This window comes from Sinohyriopsis cumingii, chromosome 18, assembly GCF_028554795.1.
Source record: "Sinohyriopsis cumingii isolate HCF-2022 chromosome 18, ASM2855479v2, whole genome shotgun sequence".
NCBI lineage: Eukaryota > Metazoa > Mollusca > Bivalvia > Unionida > Unionidae > Sinohyriopsis > Sinohyriopsis cumingii.
This window is the reverse complement of record NC_142978.1, coordinates 52,811,209-52,833,313: the sequence shown is the minus strand read 5'-3', so window position 1 is coordinate 52,833,313 and position 22,105 is coordinate 52,811,209. Positions and strand designations below refer to the sequence as shown.

At 33.0% G+C, this 22,105-nt stretch overlaps 1 protein-coding gene across 1 annotated transcript in view; it reads left to right on the top strand.

The window, feature by feature from the left end:
- LOC149776652 (calcitonin gene-related peptide type 1 receptor-like) overlaps positions 1-20,346 on the top strand; it is a 168,591-nt gene extending 148,245 nt beyond the window's left edge. The window contains exons 11-13 of the mRNA XM_089941179.1: positions 2,186-2,321; positions 2,925-2,966; positions 15,797-20,346. Coding sequence (XP_089797305.1) covers positions 2,186-2,321; positions 2,925-2,966; positions 15,797-15,949 — 331 coding nt within the window. The 3' untranslated portion in view covers positions 15,950-20,346. The remainder of the gene's footprint in view (positions 1-2,185; positions 2,322-2,924; positions 2,967-15,796) is intronic.
- The last annotated feature ends 1,759 nt before the right edge of the window (positions 20,347-22,105 follow it).

Here is a 22,105-nt window from a genome sequence, read left to right as displayed (position 1 = left end):
AACGGATGTAAAATCACCCTGTTTCGCTATCAAATGACCTTCTCGCAGAATGCTCCCATAGAGACTCCTTACCGTTCCCTACTAAGTAGGGCCAACACCACTGGTTCCAACTTTAACTGGAATCAGTTAAACTTATGCACAAATAAACAGTGTATTACACAAATCATAAACGCCAGTGTGTTCTAATATTATTATCCACTATACATGCACATTGTATGCTATAAGCCATGTATTACACGAGTCCTAAACTCCAGCGTATTCTGATACCAACACCACTATAAACGAGCCCTAAACTCCAGCTTGTTGCTATACCAACACCACTTTAAACGAATCACAAACTCCAGCTTGTTGCTATACCAACACCACTTTAAACGAATCATAAACTCCAGCTTGTTGCTATACCAACACCACTTTAAACGAATCATAAACTCCAGCTTGTTGCTATACCAACACCACTTTAAACGAATCACAAACTCCAGCTTGTTGCTATACCAACACCACTTTAAACGAATCACAAACTCCAGCTTGTTGCTATACCAACACCACTTTAAACGAATCATAAACTCCAGCTTGTTGCTATACCAACACCACTTTAAACGAATCATAAACTCCAGCTTGTTGCTATACCAACACCACTTTACACGAATCACAAACTCCAGAAAGCGTGATAAAATATCAACACCACTATACATGTATGTGTATGCTATAAAATAAATGGTCTAACATAAAAATTAACAACAAACATGTGGAATTACACGATAGTTTCGTTCATACGAATCATCTTCAACACTTGATTATAAAAAGCGAGAACGTTTCTCATCGTTCACAATAAACAATATTCATACCAGCTTGTCATTTAAGATAAAACATTGTAACCTCTAACATATTAAATTGAATTTGATAGCATTGTTTTATGTGACTATTGTCTTACCTTATTGAAACTTAGGATAAATTCAGAAATATTTTCGTAGCAAATTGCTGTATCTACCAGACAATAATGATAGAAAGTAAGAATGTCACCACAAAGAGAAAGTACGAGTTAACGAGTTCAGTGAGTTTCTACAACTACCACTATTCACGTGCCAAAATAAGTCGCACGACCAAGTTAGTAAAACTAACGTTTTAGCAGTCGTTCGACAAAATTTAAACATATACAATGGGTAATGTTTTACGCGGCAATGTGACACGTGTTATAGATTCATTCAAATACAGTACACCGGACAATTTATGGACATAATTCCATCACATGTAGCTTGCCGAAAATGCAAAGAGTATGGCGTAGGCCAGAATCCCTCCTGGAGCAGGCTGGGTCGGCTGCCACTGCGTGTCTCTGGGGAAAAAGCCTTACTCCAATGTTGTCTCTACAAGATATAACCTTTAATGTTGTAAAGGATCGTCGACACCGGTCGACCAATTTACGTCCTACAATATTGCACCTATTGTAGTGTTCTTATGTTATTACATGAAGTTGTATGAAGTGGGAGAGGGTTGAATCAGGGATGGACCTGTTGCTTGACCCGATTTTGAATAGGATGCAGGTTTTTATGGCAGCTGGGAGAGTGATCCTTTCCATTTTTGTGTAACAACATACCGGTGTAGTTAAGTGATGATGTATATATTCAGTCGCTTTAACAATTAAAATGAGGAATGTATAATTGCATCGTGTGTAGTAGGTTGCGTGTTTCCATGGCAATTGCGAGGGAGACGCTGTTATTGTGGCAATATGCCTGTTCATTAACCAATTATCTATAAATATGGTCTCGTCACCCATTAAAATTTGAAATGTAATAACATTTGCAATATAATATTGCATTCAGCTATTAACATTTTTAATATCACATTGAATTGTCATTAACATTTGAAATATAATATTGCATTCAATCATTAACATTTGGAATGTAATATTGCATTCTGTAATTAACATTTGCGATATAATACTACATTCCGTCATTAACATTTGCAATATAATATTGCATTAAATCATTAACATTTGCAATATAATATTGCATTCAGTAATTAACATCTGGAATGTAATAATGCATTCAGTCATTAAGATCTGGAATGCAATAATGCATTCAGTCATTAACATTTGGAATCTAATAACGCATTCAGTCATTAACATTTGGAATGTAATATTGCATTCAGTCATTAACATTTGGAATGTAATATTGTATTATTATTTCAGGAGGGCTTTGAAGGCTACATTTGTATTAATACCTTTATTTGGAGTCCAACTGTTCGTGACGATATACAGAGTTCCACCAAGTTTTCAAGGGGCACTGCATTACGAGAGATTTTCTGAATTTGTAATCTGTTCACAGGTAGGTATGCAGCCAGTCTGCTTTAATGGACAACTGTCTTAATTAATACACTTTTCCCAGTGCACAGTTAGTCAAAATTATCCATAAATAAACTTCATTTAATATTGAACCTGCTTTACTGACTTGAATCAATCGTGCCACAGAGAGAGACACCTGGGATGAAGAATAAATCCGTAAAGAATTAACAAGTTTATATTGCCAAGAATCCATAAAGAATTTACAATTTTCCATCATCAAAAGTCCATGAAGAATTGACAATAAATATTACCAACAGTCCGTTCCATTGCAAACATAGTTAGCCACGTTGATTATGACTTAATTACCTGGACAATTTACTTCTGGAAAACTGGCAAAAGATAGAAGGTAAAACATATGCACAACGGTTTTGGTAATGTCATTAGAATTTATTTTACTATAGAATCATTGTGTTCTAAACTTTAACAAGTAATCTGCGATATTTGGCTATTTTCGAAGATGGCTCACTTCTAGAGAAGGAAATTGATGTATTTGTTATAAGAGTCGAACATTTTAAATAGTACATAATATTATCTTTTAAAGAGATTAATTAACATTTCTTTTTTTTTTTCATTTTTAACTTTACAGGGATTTTCCGTGGCCTTAATATTTTGCTTCTGTAACGGTGAGGTAAGCGGCTTCCTCTCAAAGGATTGTACTTGTAAACTTTTCAGTAAGTTACCTTGATTACATAGCCTCGTGCTTTAGACGCGTTTCATTGCATCTAATGCATGACAAAAATATATGAAGGAAAAAAAAGATGTTTTGCTATATTTTCATTTTTGTTCAGTTTTGAGAGCTTCAGTTCGACACAGGCGTCTCACGAACACTTCTTGAGTTATAGCGACTCTTATGTTAAAGGTGTAAGTTTTCTTATAAACACTTCTTGAGTTAGAGCAACTCTTATGTTAAATGTGTGAGTTTTCTTATAAATATTTCTTGATTTAGAGCAACTCTTATGTTAAATGTGTGAGTTTTCTTATAAACACTTCTTGAGTTAGAGCAACTCTTATGCTAAATGTGTGAGTTTTCTTATAAACATTTCTTGAGTTAGAGCAACTCTTGTGTTTAAACATACGCGTTTTCTAACAGTTTGATAAATTATGCATACGTGTGTTAATTACCAATCGGTTATTGTAACACAGAAAATCTCGTATTACTAATCTTTTATTACAATACATAAATCTCATATTACCAATATGTTATTGTAACACAAAAAATCTCGTGATGCTAATCTTTTATTATAATACATAAATCTCATATTACCAATATGTTATTGTAACACAGAAAATCTCGTATTACTAATCTTTTATTATAACACATAAATCTCATGTTACCAATATGTTATTGTAACACAGAAAATCTCGTATTACTAATCTTTTATTATAACACATAAATCTCATATTACCAATATGTTATTGTAACACAGAAAATCTCGTATTACTAATCTTTTATTATAACACATAAATCTCATATTACCAATATGTTATTGTAACACAAAAAATCTCGTATTGCTAATCTTTTATTATAATACATAAATCTCATATTACCAATATGTTATTGTAACACAGAAAATCTCGTATTACTAATCTTTTATTATAACACATAAATCTCATATTACCAATATGTTATTGTAACACAGAAAATCTCGTTGTTATATAGACATTTTCATTCGCGTATTGTTTCGACTAATAATAAAGCTGTAAAGTCGTTTAAAAGCAAATATGTATTAAAATCGTGTATGTATTAAAATTAGGAATGTGTTAAAATCACGTGATTATGTACATCATGTATGTAATAAAATAAAGTATGAATTAAAATCATGTATGTAATAAAATCAAGTATATATTAAAATCATGTATGTAATAAAATCGTGTATGGAATAAAATCATGTATGTAATTAAATTAAATCATGTATGTATTAAAATCAATTATGTATTGAAATCAGGTATGTATTAAAGTCACATAGATATTAAAATCAAGTATTATTAATATCACGAATCTATTCAAATCATGTAAATATCATAAGCATGTGTATGTTCAGGTCAAATATGTATTAAAATCAGATATTATTTAAATCACGTATGGAAATCAAGTATGTATTAAAATCACGTATATATTCAAATCTTAAAAACACGTATGTATTTAAATCAGGTATTTATTCAAATCGAGCATGTATTAAAAATCAGGTATGTATTCAAATCTTAAAAACACGTATGTATTTCAATCACGTATATATTTAAATCACGTATGTATTAAAATCAGGTATGTATTAAAATCAAGTATGCAATAAATTCAAGTATATATTGAAATCAAATCACATATGTGCACATATGTATCAAAATCACGCGCATATATATATATATATATATATATATATATATATATATATATATATATATGCAATTAAAACATGTATGCATTAAAATAAAATTCGTTTGCATTAAAAATACGAATGTATTAAAATCATATATGTACTAAAATAGAATCATTATATATTTTTTTAAACTATGTAATAAAAATCCGTATGTATTAAAAACAAATCCGTATGTATTAAAATCGCGAATGTATTAAAATCACGTAGGTACTAAAATAAAATCCGTATGCATTAAAATCACATATGTATTAAAATAACGTATGTATTAAAATAAATTCACATGTTTTAAAAACACGTATGTATTAAAAATACATATGTATTAAAACAATTATATATCAAAAACACGTATGCATTAAAATAACGTATGCATTAAAACCAAATGTGCATTAAGACCACGGATGTTTTAAATTAAGTATGTATTATACTCACTGATGCATTAAAAACACGTATGTATTAAAAGCACGTATGTATTAACATAATCTATGTATTAAAATAACTTATGTATTAAAAATACGTATGTATTAAAATCACGGATGTATTAAAATCACATATGTATTAAAATAACCTATGTATTAAAAACACGTCTGTATTAAAATAACCTATGTATTGAAAACAAGTATGTATTAAAATCACGTATGTATGAGTGATTGTCACTTTCTCTAGTTTTATATGTATCGCATGCATGAGTGATTTTCACTTATTGAGTTTTATATATCGCATGCATTAGTGATTGTAACTTGTTCTAATCAATGTGAGTTTTATATATCACATGCATGAGTGATTGTAACTTTCTCTTGCCAATATGTTTAGATAAACATGCATGAGAGATGGTAACGGTCTCTAATCAATATGAGTTTTAGATATCATATGCATGAGTGATTGTCACTTATATTGAGTTTCATATATCGCATGCATGAGTGATTATAACCTTTTCTATTCAATATGAGTTTTAGATATCACATGCATGGGTGATTGTAACTTTCTCTAATCAATAAGTGTTTTAGATACCACATGCATGAGTGATCGTAACTTTCTATAGTGGATATCAGTTTTATATATCTCATGCATTAGTGATTATAACTTTCTGTAGTCAATATGAGTTTTATATATCTCATACATGAGAGATTATAACTTTCTGTAGTCAATATGAGTTTTATATATCTCATACATGAGAGATTATAACTTTCTCTAGTCAATATGAGTTTTAGATATCACATGCGTGAGTCATTGTCACTTTCTCTAGTCAATATGAGTTTTAGATATCACATGCGTGAGGCATTGTCACTTTCTCTAGTCAATATGAGTTTATGACTTTCCATATCACTGTTAAAAATTTCGATTCCATTCAATATTTTAATATCATCAGCATGTACACACGTGCGTAGTAGATATTACAACTAGTGCGTGGTTATCAAAAACCTATGTATAACTTTAAACAGCAACTCAAAACGGCAGTCGTTTATACATGGAAAAGAGAGGAAGGACAAATTGAAATGTACAGTCTTTCTAATAAATTACTCCTGAAATAATACTTTATCTTTTATTTTAAAAGCTGCATAAACAAATTTTGCTAATGATCATATCATTTTATTTTATTTCTAGATGTTAATAATTCAATGTACATGTGCATGGCTCGTTCATTCCCACAAGTTGCGGATTCAATGTACATGTGCATGGATCGTTTATTCCTAGTAGTTACCAATTCAATGTACATGGTAATGAATCGTTTATTCCTAGAATTTACCAATTCAATGTACATGTGCATGGATCGTTTATTCCTAGAATTTACCAATTCAATGTACATGTGCATGGATCGTTTATTCCTAGAATTTACCAATTCAATGTACATGGTCATGAATCGTCTATTCCTAGAATTTACCAATTCAATGTACATGTGCATGGATCGTTTATTCCTAGAATTTACCAATTCAATGTACATGTGCATGGGTCGTTCATTCCTTAATCAGTATACATATGACATACTGAAATAAAATGTTATTCATTCTTCAACAGAGCATCCAATATCTTTCACTTCTATCGACTCTATTGCTTCCATATCTCCCAGTTTCAAGTCTCCGATTACGGAAAGATACTCCGATTTTTTTCAAAGCTGATCGATAATTATGGTTGTACAAACATTTGAAATAGGTCAGTTTAAATATAGTTTTATGTTGATAGTTTGTTAGAATGAAACTCTTTGCTTAAAATTTGGAATAAGCTTGGAATAATAAAAAAGAAACAGAAATCATCCATACTTCACCAAACCCACATCTGTTTAAGATGTCTTTTAGGAATGTAGACTAGTTGATTATATTATTTGATTCACTGTCAATATGTAAGTGTCTATGCCCTATGCTCTGTATATTTCTAAACCAATATTGAACTTCATAAACTTGCCTGAGGTATTTAATCGGGATCCTTCCAAGTTCACAGTATATACCTCTGATACGTAATTCAAAACATGATCAACTTAAATATCAGATTCATTTTAACTTAAGTAACATATATTTCAAATTACATATAAACATATTCATTGCCTCGTCTAATTCTTTACATATATCTCGTGTTAATTGTATTTCCAGATCTTCAAAAAATAACGAAAATATTATTGGTGATAACACGTCATCTTGTATCAGACCTACTCAGTATTATACTGGCAGCGCGAATACCCTAATATAGAACACATGATTTAACTATGATGTACATAGAACTTTGTTGTCTTCATGTGGTGTCTCCAGGGCAAGATACTGCCTGGCGAGCCTATCCCTCTCCAGACTTGAGGACCACGGCTGAAATCTACTGATATAATGTATCATGAATTAGTAATGGCAACGTTTTGCCTCCACCTGAAAATGAGCAAAAAGCCTAACCAACCAAGAATCAGATTTGACCTTGAACAATTGAAAGATCATAAGTCGCAGAAGCCTTCCAAGCAATGATATGTGGTAAATGTGCACCTCTGATAACCCTGGACAGCCAAGAAACTGACTTAGAGTCCTTAACAACCACATTGAACATAGGTGTGACTAGCACAGCTAGAGAGATCATTTGCAAATATTGTCGAATAGACAAACACTGGGTCACAACAGCTGTCCTTGAACTATGTAACAAACGAAGAGAAATGAAAAAGGGAAAAAGAGATCATGAAGGCACTAGAAAATACAGAGAAATAAACAACATCATCAGGAAGAACATGAAAAATGCACAGGAATTCTGAATAGAAAGACAATGCTGCAAAATCGAAGACTGTCGTCTGAGTAGAAACGACAGCAAAATGGCGTATCAACAGGTGAAAGATCTCATAACCCATAAACAAGGGAAAACTACCACCATTCAAGACAAATCAGGAAAATGCCTCTTAGAAGATCAAGAGATCCTCAAGCGATGGACAGAATACTTCTCAGAATTGTGCACACATAAGACCCAAGGAGATCCAGCATTACTAAATTGCCCATAGCCAGAAGAAACTGATGGTAACCCTATTATTCGTGAGGAAGTAAAAGTTGCAGTTAGGTCACTAAAGTTAGGAAAGTCCGCCGGCGTTGACAACATAGCTGCAGAGCTCATTCAAGTAGGAGGAGAAGAGATAGATACAGTCCTAACAACAATCTGCAACAATATATGGCAGACAAGAGAAAGGTCCACTACATGGAATCAGTCCTTGGTCGTCGTGCTCCCCAAGAAAGGAAACCTACAGCTATGCCAAAACTACAGAACCATCAGTCTAATCAGTCACCCAAGCAAAGTCATGTTGAAGATAATTCTCAACAGACTCACACCTCAAGCAAACATAATATTACTGAAGAGCAGACAGGCTTTCGATCAGGAAGGAGCCCTACATAACAAATCTTCAATCCCAGACTCCTTTGCGAGAAATACCTTCAGCATCAGCAGAATCTATAACACGCCTTTATGGATTTAAAAAAAAAACGTTTGACAGGTTATGGCATGTGGCGTTATGGGCAACTAGGAGGAAGTGCAACGTCAGCTCAAACCTGATGCAGGTTGTTAAGCACCTCTATGAAAAAGCCACTAGTGCAGTCCTCATCAATGGTAGCAGGGGAGACTGGTTTCGAACAACAATTTGACTCAGACAGGGATGTCTACTTCACCTACACTCCTCAACATTTTCCTGCAACGGATCGTGGAACATGCCTTTCATGACCACAAGGGCAATGTCAGCATCGGAGGAAGAACAGTCACCATCCTTCACTTCGAGGATTATATTGATGAGATGAAAAAGAACTGTCTGACTTGGTTCAGTGCCTCGACAAAACCTACACAGCATTCGGCATGGTGATTAGCGCCGAAAAAACCAAACTGAAGACAAACAATACCAATGACATCAGTGCAAAAATAAGGGTCAGTGGACAGACGCTGAAAAGAATCACAAGCTTCAGGTACTTGGGATCAATTATCACACATGAGGGCTCCAAACCAGAACTACTTTGCAGGATTCCTCAGGCAACAGCAACAATAACAAGTCTGAGACCAATATGGAAAGATACCAACATTGTTTTTGGTTCCAAAATAAGGCCGATGTGCTCGATTGCCATATTCATCTTTGTGTATGCTTGTAAAACATGGACGCTCACATCAGATCTCCAAAGAAGGATTCAAACCTTCGAAATGAGATGCTACCGCACGATCTTGGGCATCTCATACATTGACCATGTAACCAACAAGGAGGTCCAAAACAGGACCCAACGAGCCATCGGACCCTATGAAGGCCTCTTGACTACTGTAAAATTTCGGAAACTGAAGTGGTACGGTTATATCTCAAGATGATCTAGACTGGCAAAAACAATTTTGCAAAGCACAGTGCGATGCTGCATAAGAAGATGCAGACAGAAAAAGAAGTGGGAAGACACCATTAAGGAGTGGACAAGCATGGCATTTGGAAAACATGGTCGACCTCTAAGGGATAAGGGATTGATGATGATGATGATAATGTACACAGATAAAAGAACATTTAATATTCTGACATTTAAATTTTGTTTAGAAACATTGAATAAGAAACCATTTATGTTAATACTATAACGTGCCTTTTTAACATCATCAAAAGCTACATAAAACCTTTTACCTTGACTTAAATATTTATTAACCAAACAATCGAAATTATGGATCCGATTGTTTGCAATTTTCCTCGACCCAATTCAACAGTCATTTTTATAAAAAGAAAAGTAGGAACTAATTTTGAAAAACATCTTAGTAAAGTAGTACCTATATAATTTACGGTATTGCAAGCGTCACCAGACTTAATTATAGGTACAACATCTCCTTCTATCCTTTGCATAGGAAAATGACAAGTATAAAATGTTGCATTTTATATATATATATATATATATATATATATATATATATATATATATATATATATATATATATAGTATCCATTCCGTTTCTGATACACTCATTCGAACGATAATCATTGCTATTTTGTTTCGAAGTTTTGACATTTTCTTTCGCTTTTGTAATTTCGTCCTCTGTTATTTGTTTATCTAGTTCTTCCAGGAGTACTCCTTTATGAAGTTTATCCCTTAGATCATTTTCATAGAAATCTCGTACAAAATAATGTGTCTCATCATTTGAAAATAATTGTGTCTGATTTTGCAAAGTACTAAAATATTGGAATTTTTTCAGGCGAAACACTTTTTTTTATGCTACCTCCAAACTCACTACTACAGTCAACACCATCAAAGCTGTCACTGTATGCCTTCTTAAAGACGGTTTTTCAAGGCCATTTAAGAAATACGCAAACTCTCACACAGCCTTATTCTGTAGTAGCAGGGTTGTGAATATGAATATATGATATGCAGGTCTCAAGATGGGCCTGGTTAATCTCTTGTCCTTGAAGAAATGCAGTAGCTTGTTGCGGGTCCCATTTGTACTTAATTTTATTATGTTTGATCCTCAAGTCATGAGAAGTAAAAGAGTTACATTTTAAACTAAGCTCTAATGGAGAATGAACAGAATGGGTTGTAATATCATGGATATCAAAACTGGAAAGTAAGAAATAGTACTATTAAAAAGTAAAATAGAGTCTATAACACTACGTCCACGAGGGCCTGTGTTATTTCACCAATCTCCAAAGCCTACCATTACTATTATAGTAATAGTATCAATGTCAGAATGGTTTTCTTTATGAATATTTGCAATATCAGGTCTTGAATGATACAGTGATATCAGGTGTCAAGTGATAAAATGATATCAGGTGTTAAGTGATACAATGATGTCGTCTTGAATGATGCAATACTATCAGGTCTTTAATTAGTTCTGGGATTTAAATTGCTAGTAAGTACAATAGTATAGCCTTCAAATGTACACTAATATACATCTCTCTTTACTTCATCCAAAATATTTGTGGTTGCCAGGTTACTTGTTGCTGATTCCTCAGGTGTCAAGAAAAGGAAACAGATAAGGATATATTTTTCAAGACTGCAAACAATTTTATCTTATCAACACCAACCTTTTCAGTGTATTAGTTTGATCCTATTTTTCAGTTTTTCTCCATAACAAATTATAAGCCCTCCACGTGCTTTCTTCTTGAATTAAGTTCCTATAACAATGAATACGTCTATACTTCCTCTTGAATTAAGTTCCTGTAACAATGAATACGTCTATACCTCTTCTTGAATTAACTTCCTATAACAATGAATATGTCTATGCTTCCTCTTGAATTAAGTTCCTGTAACAATGAATATGTCTATACTTCCTGTTGAAAGTAAGTTGCTATAACAATGAATAGGTCTATACTTCTTCAAGAATTAACTTCCTATAACACGAGAATATGTCTATACTTCCTCTTGAATTAAGTTCCTGTAACAATGAATATGTCTATACTTCCTCTTGAATTAAGTTCCTATAACAATGAATACGTCTATACTTCCTGTTGAAAGTAAGTTCCTATAACAATGAATACGTCTATACTTCCTGTTGAAAGTAAGTTCCTATAACAATGAATACGTCTATACTTCTTCAAGAATTAACTTCCTATAACATGAGAATATGTCTATAATTCTTCATGAATTAACTTCTTATAACAAGAATATGTCTATACTGCCTCTTGAATTAGCTTCTTATAACAAGAATATGTCTATACTGCCTCTTGAATTAGCTTCTTATAACAAGAATATGTCTATACTGCCTCTTGAATTAGCTTCTTATAACAAGAATATGCATATACTTCTAAATGAATTGAGTTCCTATAACAATGAATACGTCCATACTTCTTCTTGAATTAAGTTCCTATAATACGAATATGTCTATACTCTGCTAAAGTTAACTTGTTAGATCATGTTTCTAATAAGCAAATTATGTTATATTTCGATACAAAATCACAAAAGTCATTCTATTCTTTCTTTTCATTGTTAAGTCAACAAACATTCCATATCATTCAATAGTATGTATCCATTAAGTCTGGACTTAGACAACCAAGGATTTCATACTAATTTTGCGCTGTTTTTGAATCAGCGTTAGACTCAGTCAGCTAAAGATTTCATACAAATAAAGATTATGTATGCATCAAGGCCAGACTCAGTCAACCAAAGATTTCATACAATTTAACATTTAATGACCACTCATCATGTTAATTGTCTCTTCGGTTGATTTCGTCGTACGATGGATACTTTTGAATTCACTATTGTAAATACGTTTTGTTTATTTGTGTGCCACGTCTAGAACAAAATTATACTTTTTTTACGCAATCAAATGTACTTTTGGATGGATAATAAAGATTAAATTTTGATTACATCAAAAATCATCCGGATATGTTGAAATAAATTATGACATAAGATAGACTGTTTCAAGCGCATTCATACTCACTTTGGTTTCCTTCTAATATTTTGCCAAGACATGCAAATGGGATTCAGATAAAGATTTGAAAAATATGGGTCTGAGTAACTGCAGATATAAGCGTTCTGTGCTATTTATGCCATCGATCACATATGAAAGGGTTTTGTGCAATTGATGCCATTGATTACAGATGTAAGCGTTTTGTCCTATTGATACCGTTGATTACAGGTGTAAGCCTTTTGTCCTATTGATGCCACTTATTACATATGTAAGCGTTTTGTGCTATTAATGCCGTTGATTACAGGTGTACGCGTTTTGTACTATTCATGACATTGATTACAAATGTAAGCGTTTCTTTATATTGATGCCATATATTACAGATGTTAGCGTTATGTCCTATTTATGTCATTGATTACAGATGTAAGCGTTTTGTGATATTTATGCCTTTGATTACAGATGTCAGCATTTTGTTATATTTGATTTATTAAAGACGTGATTTCTGACCGCTAACAGTTTTTAAGCATTTTGTGACTTTTTTTCTGACCTATTGCAAATGTAAACTTTTTGTATAATTTGTCAGATTTACTACGGACGCAACCAAATGGTGATATTTGTCAGATTGACTACGGACGCAACAAATTGGTGATATTTGTCAGATTGACTACGGACGCAACCAAATGGTGATATTTGTCAGATTGACTACGAATGCAACCAATTGGTGATATTTGTCTGATTGACTACGGACGCAACAAATTGGTGATATTTGTTAGATTGACTACGGACGCAACAAATTGGTGATATTTGTTAGATTGACTACGGACGCAACCAATTGGTAATATTTGTCAGATTGACTATGGACGCAACCAGTTGGTGATATTTGTCAGATTGACTACGGACGCAACCAATAGGTGATATTTGTCAGATTGGCTACGGACGCAACCAGTTGGTGATATTTGTCAGATTGACTACGGACACAACCAATTGGTGATATTTGTTAGATTGACTACGGACGCAACCAATTGGTCATATTTGTCAGATTGACTACGGACGCAACCAATTGGTCATATTTGTCAGATTGACTACGGACGCAACCAATTGGTCATATTTGTCAGATTGACTACGGACGCAACCAATTGGTCATATTTGTCAGATTGACTACGGACGCAACCAATTGGTCATATTTGTCAGATTCATGTGCTATAATGGTTTTGTTTGAATTAGCATGGCGCTCATGTTGTTTATTTTGAATAGCAATGGACGTTTCATATTTGCATTGGATTTTTTATATCATTTTTGCCACCTTCATGGAGAATGCAGACATGAATTCTGTTAATTTAATTGAAAATATTTGGATAACAGAGTTCAAATATGACATGACTTTGACCTCTCCGGGGACATATTTATAATATTCTGTTTGTATTGGAATATTTTATTACTACTAATTTAAAGATAGAATCTCTGAAAATGTTAAACCCTGAGTGAACTTCAAAATGCACAACCCCTGAGTGAACCTCAAAATGCACAACCCTGAGTAAACCTCAAAATGCACAACCCTCAGTGAACCTCAAAATGTACAACCCTGAGTGAACCTCAAAATGCACAACCCATAAGTAACATCAAAACACAAGCCCAGAGGTAACGTCAAAATGCACAACCCCTTGAGTGAACAATAAAACACAAGATCTGAGCGAACCTAAAAATTAATATAAAACTACGAACTGATGGTTTTCAAAATACGGATTACAAAATATAATCTGCGCGGGTACATGACGTTTGAAATTCTTGCATCCATTTTGGTTTCTGAATGAGGTCAGTAAACATTGATTTGAAGAGATTTCCTTTATCTTTAGTATTCCTTTACTGTCATCCACAGATGGTTTTCTTCTCAGACTAACGATTTAGATAAAAGTTTAAGTACATTATCTATAGTCAGGCTCTGCCAATATCAAATATATAATGTAAAATCGTCACGAACGGACATTTAAATATTATATTTCAACTAGCCTTTTACATTACATCCAAAATCTACATGACGCATTGAAGTTGTTGAAGAACGTAAGAAACACTTGTGATCTTTTGGATGGTATCTTTCAGTTTTCATATCAAGCTATTGCTTTGTACATCGCTATAGTTATAAATAGAACTGAAAAAGGAGTCAAACGTATTTTATTCAAACTCCCTTCAAATGGAGATTTTTTTATTTCATCCAAGTTCTGGAAGACTATAAACATTGGTCACTTCACTTTTTGGACGGTCTCTTTGACATTTCAGGTCAAACGGTTGATTTGTATATCACAACACACAGAACCTAAAACAGTGGACAGAAGTTCATGTACGTTTGGTTATGTAAATCTAGTTCCGGCTAGAGAAAATTATAACGTGTGCTTTTTATTATATTTCTTCTTTCGCTTGTCTGCCAATAAAGTAAACATTACGTCTTACTACTGCTTGCCTAATAGAATGAAACCAATTACATGTGACCTCTTACTGTGAACTATCTTAACTCATTTAGTTTCATTTCCTCCTTCATACAGAACGGATTTATTTTGGATCCATAACTGAAATATTCATTTGTTATAAATTATCATTTATAAAATTAAAAATGGTTGTTATGTTTGCTGTTCATTAGCTAAATATTCTTTAAGATGCCTAACGTCAGCGTGCACATTGGAACATTTACATCATGCTGAATTGTCAGACGAACAGAGTTAAATTGGAACATTTACTTCATGCTGTACTTTCAGATGATTCGAGTTAAATTGGAACATTTAATTCATGCTGCACTTTCAGATGATTCGAGTTAAATTGAAACATTTAATTCATGCTGCATTGTCAGATGATTCGAGTTAAATTGGAACATTTAATTCATGCTGCATTGTCAGGTGATTCGAGTTAAATTGGAACATTTAATTCATGCTGCATTGTCAGATGATTCGAGTTAAATTGGAACATTTAATTCATGCTGCATTGACAGATGATTCCAGTTAAATTGCACATGCCTTTTAATATAAATATATTTGTTTTCAACGTATGAAGTTGTTGAATGATTTGTCTTTATCAAGATTAGTAAAATCTGCATTTTGTTACTAAATTGTTTACGAACTGTTGTTAAATATTAAACGTTTCTCATCATATTTGTAATGGAACTCATTTTCGGTATTTACACAGGCTTTCTGACTTATGACATGTTTTTTAATGGGACATTGTAATATTTTTGACAGTCTTTGTCATTTTAAACGTCCAATGTCATAAAATAATGTATTAATATTCCTAGTTCTTTTATTTTTAGGTGGCATCACAACTACAGAAAACTTGGAGGAACTTTTACATCGAGACGATTGGAAGCTCGCAGAAACTGACCAACACCGTCAGTCTAAACTTTAACCATACGCAGACGGAAAACTGTGTTCATCAACCGCTCGAAGTACAAACAAGACTTTAATAGCATATAGTTTATCGTAATAAATTAGAATCTGTTATGGTCCTTTAATCAAAATGTGCTCTATGACCAAACGTTGGTTGAAATAATTATTTTCAATCAGGTCGATTCAATTTTCAATCAGGGCGATTCAGTTCTAAAGATTGGTCTGTATTGTGCATATCCGTTAGCCCTTCAAAGGACTTTATACGTTTTAGAGTCCAAGTCAAAATAAAACATTACATTACAGTATATCAGGGGTATATGTCATGGCCGCAAACAGGATTTGTGTACCCTAGGGAAAACTCTCCAGTAGGCCCCTATGAATTACAAAACAAAAGTCTTATCTTCGGCGGTGGAGCCCTGGCCGTTTCGGGACCAGTAATTTTATCCTAGTTGTCCTACCCTGTCAGCTGCCCTAGTGTATGTAAAGACTTCTGCATTTAGAGCATACGTTACACGTTGTAATGCATTAAAAGGGGAACATGACCTAAAGCATTTGGAGGAACCATGATTATATTGTTTAATCCACGAAAGATTTTGCAGTTGGCTAGCTGTCGGATAGATTTGTAAAACAACTCCATAACCTCTGAACAAACATTTACACATTTCTGTATTCCTCTTTTTCATAAATATTCTTTAATGATGTAGCTACAATGTTGTTCAGATCATAGAGCCACGTGGTAGAGAAAGGCAAAAATATTGTATCCATAAACTGACATAATAAGCCTTCCGTAAACTGACGTAATAAGCAAAGTAATATAACGGGATCGTGAGACTTGCCGCAAACAGACATTATATGCAAGGTGATACGATGGTAACGTGAGGCTTGCCGTAAAGTGACTTAATAAGCAAGGTATTATGACGGTCATGTGAGGCTTGCTCTGGTATGTTGATGAGTTTCGATTATAATAAGTTCTACAAAAGGTATTACAGACTTCAGTTACCACCAACGTATTAAAATAGAATCGTTAATTATAGTTCGTAAATACCCTCCATAACTGTTGAATTATTTTATAAGAAAATGTACTCAAAAGAGATTGCCGGTAAGGTTGAAATTAAAAACAAAGTCACCGTACCTTAGACAGACTGAGGATACTCTTCGACCGGAACAAAGTAAAAGTCAGTCGACTGCTAGTCTAAAAACGAACATTTTCCGTAATGAATTTTGCTGCTATGAGCATGAAACCAAGGACCTCTGTGTCATAAATCTAAATTGCAATTAAAAGGCTATATTTACTCATTCTAGACGCTATGAAATGTTGAAATTTTACGGAGTTATTTGTGTTTGTTTTAAACGATGTACTTGAGTGACAACAGTGACTGCATAAAACCAGATCGACTAAGTTTTCTAAAATGCGTACCAGATCTTCCTTTGGAGGCGTAGAGTCATCGTTTCTAATTGTGATCGACTTGTTTCTGACGATGGTTGAATTTTCAGAGTTGGCTTATTTTTTAGCAAAACAACTGCTAACGATTAGGCATGGTTGATGTATACATTGCATATGTATGTAACAATATTGTACAATCGATAAGATTTATATCTTTATTTCAATTATTGACATGTGATTTTACAGATAGATTTTGACATATAGTTTCGAACATTTATGTTTCCACAAAAGGCACATCAGTTTTAAGTCTTTACAAAGTAACTTAAATGTAAAATGATGCGCGTGATATACTTACTTACCTGTAAAATGATATGCATTAAATACTTACTTACCGGTATAACAATATGCATTAAATACTTACTTACATTGTAAAATGATATGTATTAAATACTTGCTTACCTGTAAAATGATATGCATTAAATACTTACTTACCTGTAAAATGATATGCATTAAATACTTACCTACCTGTAAAATGATATGCATTAAATACTTACTTACCTGTAAAATGATATGCATTAAATACTTACCTGTAAAATGATATGCATTAAATATTTACTTACCTGTAAAATGATATGCAAAAAATACATTAAGTGGCTTGGCTTACAATTTCCACTTGCAACGAGTTCGGCTTTGATTTCGATTATCTAGAATAAAGATGTATATCACAGGCTTAGTACACTGCCTTATTTTGTAACATACAAAGCGACTAAGATAGTACGTTACTCGCAAGCCAAAGACCTAACTACCTCCGTTACCAATGCACAAGATGTCTGAGCCTGACATTAAAAACAGTTTAAGTGATCTTCCTCCGCACGCCCGAAAATGTCAACATTATTTTTATCATTGCTTCATTGCGAGCTAGTTTTATTAACTTTTCTATTGGTACATTATAACATTACTAAATTGAAATTTGATTGATATGTATATAATCTGTTTATGAGCTTTTCTTCCAATAAACAACGAAAAAACGGACAGGGGCGCGTCAGAATTCATCATGAGGATCATGGGCAAGTTTTCAGATTTTAACTTTTACAGATGTAGTCCAAAACCTGTTCAGAGGTGAAATGAGGAGATGCAAGTGCCTCCCGTGCCTCTTTGTGCGTGACCCCATGAAAACGTACTAAAATCTCGTTCACAGTAGTTCCATATTTACTCTTCACACATTCATTTAATTAATTGGAACAATTTATTTGTGCATATTTGCCATCTTTATTAGCTGTATATATGAAATGCCAAATCATGTATGACATTTTTTTCCCTCGCAAATTCATTAAAGTCATAAATTCTGCAGAATTCATGTATAAATGTTGAAATATTTTTCCAGCAACTATGATTACATTTGAAGTATTCATCTTATTTTAGCAACCACATAAACAAACTAATTCCGTTACACAGCAAATGACTTCAGCACAGTAAAACGTTGTCGGCATCGACGATAAAGAGATAGTCTCCATAGACTCTTGCGGGGTTGGGGTAAAGACTGAAGAAACTTTTCCCAAATTAGTTAATAGTCTCTGTGTTTCAAGCCACAGCCCTAGTATTAGAATGTCTTTTGTAAAGTGTAGGGGAGGTAGTAACAATTTTGCATCATTTGAAAATAGGTCACCTTCATACGAAGCTTTTACATAATACTCTACTTTCATCAATACAAAAAAGACATAATTATATACCATTAAGCTTTTATGTATCGTTGCTTTTCATTGCAATTATATACATTACTGTCAGACATAGGTTTGTAGCTTGATTTACAAAATCAAGAAATAGTTTCCATATGTAACTCTAAATGATATCATGTCTTAATAATATTGATAAAATATTTTTGTGTAAATGACTGTTTACATATCGTTGAAATAATAATTTTGTAACTAACAAAATCATTGTACGTGTTTTCTTAGTATAAGCACATTGATAACGTCCACCTTGCCTATTAAGGACACTCGAACGACCTCACATTTTAGCCGTTGATGAGCAATGGTCCTTTTCAACAGCGGTGAATTTGGTAAGTAAATATTACGTAAATTCGCCAAGTAAGTCTGTTCTTTATGAACATTGTCCTGTAAATAAAGGTTACTTCTAAAGCAGAGTTCACTGTGCCTTTTGGCTAAATAAACACTCGCATCATCAGGTGGAAATCCAGCTTTGGACGGACGATTTGACGGACGAAAAATGGACATAAAAAGTGAATGTGAAATTTGTTATGTATATGTAATTTGTATTGTTTTTGGCCTTTTCTCCATGATTATGTGTTTATGAATATCCATATTTTCTAAATGACCTTTCTACAAAATCAAGCCAAGGGTCTACCTAACTAGTGACATCTATCGTGTAAGCATCATAATGCATAGCTAACATTTCTCTATGATTATGGATTAGATAGTCAGATCATTATTAATGGAGATAAACAGGTTTGCTTGTATCTAAGCTTAGGAAGTTAGTTTTCCCCGTGAAAATTCCTCATCCTCCTGAGACCTTAGAATGTTTTAGAAATGAAACCATCGCACATCCTGGCTTTATTAATGTGTCTTAGCTATTTATATTGATGTTGTGTACTTCAAAATTATTCATTCCTGCCTTAACATCTGAATCGGAATCAGTCGTACTGTGGTGTTCAGCTTTTAGTTTGGGTGGATTCCTCTAATCAAACTATTGTTCATTGGAATTACAAAGTTCTTTGTAATATCTTCGGACTAAATCATTCTTCTGGAATTATTGTGAATTGATTCAAGGACATTTTGTATCATATTGTTGTGTTATACCAAGAATGACAACACGCATTATCACATTCGAGACTACAGGCCCTTCAGCACATTCAGAATTGAATTAATTCCGATAATGGCTGGATATTTTTGTTTGAATTATGTATATTTAATCGTGTAATATAACTTTTAGGACCATTTTGGGTTTAAGTTTTCACAATACTGTAATGTCTTTTTAATTATGTATATTTAAACGTGTTATAGAACTTTTAGGACCATTTATGATTTAATTTTTCAAAATTCTGTAAGATCATTTTAAATTTTAATATTTTGTTCTCGGAAAATAAATTATTTGTTGAATTTTACAAACTTATCTGGTTTACGCTTTCTTCTGTTACCTAGTTTAAGACCTTAGATTCGTAACAAATTATGCATATTGCGCAAGCACCTTGAGACCGTTAATCATAACCCTAAATCTAAACCAGTCTGAAAATATATTGCATGTAACATCAAACAAACCTGAATCAGATTGAAGTTTGTTCTCGGTTTGTTCTTTTGGGGACGAAGTTGCAAAGCTTCTGATAACTTCGCTGCAAAAGCTATTTAGCCAACAGATGACGCTATATGGCAACCGTTACAGTATCAGTGGACTCAGTCTTCATATATGTTTGTATTAGACTACAGAGGAAAATTTTCGATTGAATGTTTAGATGACATTGAACTCCTTGAACTTATTTCAGTAACACTGACAAAAAGTATATAAGGGAACACCTCATCAATATAGTACATCAGTGATACACTAATTTCTAGTCGGATATTCCTTTTAGTAATTCTCCATCAATAGTACTTTAGCCAATATACAAATGTCGAGTCACATTACTTACATGGATCCGTCATTAATAGCGACTAAACCATAGCATTACGTTTAAATCAGATATCACTTGTGGAAGAATTTCACTTAAGAGACGGTCCATTTAATTATGACACGGTGACGACTTGGAATGTATGTGGAAATACAATTTCGGCTTCCAAATAGCTTGAAAAAATATTCCTGTTCTGATTTAAACTCAGAGGAAATCCCGTTATGCATTCTTACATTTATGTTAACGGGAAAACATAAATTATCCTGAAGTGTAAATAAAATAATGTCCGGGTTCGAAAGAAATTTCGGTCCAGCTGTACACACCCATCCGAAAATGAAATGGTCTCCTATTCTACAGTATTCAACATGAAATACAGTATTGTGTGTAAGAACAACAACCTGGAAACATATATATATATATATATATATATATATATATATATATATATATATATATATATATATATATATATATATATATATATAGAGAGAGAGAGAGAGAGAGAGAGAGAGAGAGAGAGAGAGAGAGAGAGAGAGGGGGAGGTGCGAGAGAAAAAGCCCTGAAACTTTAGGTATGCTAATTGCTATGTATTCATATGCAGGAGATAATTATCAGCAGTCCATTGATATTTTATGTGCGTGCTTTCAGTTGTCTTTTAATGCACCTCCGTGTTAAAATCGTTATACGGTTGTTGTGCCAACTAAAAGTAAAGCTGTAAAAATGTGAATTACACGTATGGATTTATGACAATATATCACGTGATTGCAAATGAAGATTTCATCTTAATAATTTCATTATGGAAATAATTTCAAAGTAAATGTGTCATATTTCTTGAAATATGTGTGCAATCTGGAAGTTACATGTAACTTAGATTTTTACTTTTTCGTGTTAGTACCAGATGGTGTAAGTTACGTTATATTACATTTTTTTAATTATTTGTTTTTGAACATAAAATACTAATACTTTGGCTAATTATATAAAGACATAACTTGTGTTTGTTTGTCTCAACCAGGAATTATGCGTGTGTATTATCTATAGAAAACCCAAAGTAATATAAATGGAGACTAACTGATAGTCCATCATTGTATCACTGGCGTCATTTTCCTTTAAAACCAATCACAATCTGATATTCTTTAAACCAATCAAAATATAATATTCCTTCATTGAAGGGGTCTGTTTACTATTGATTTATCCATCTAAGTCCTGAAACTTCCGGGGTAAATATAATAT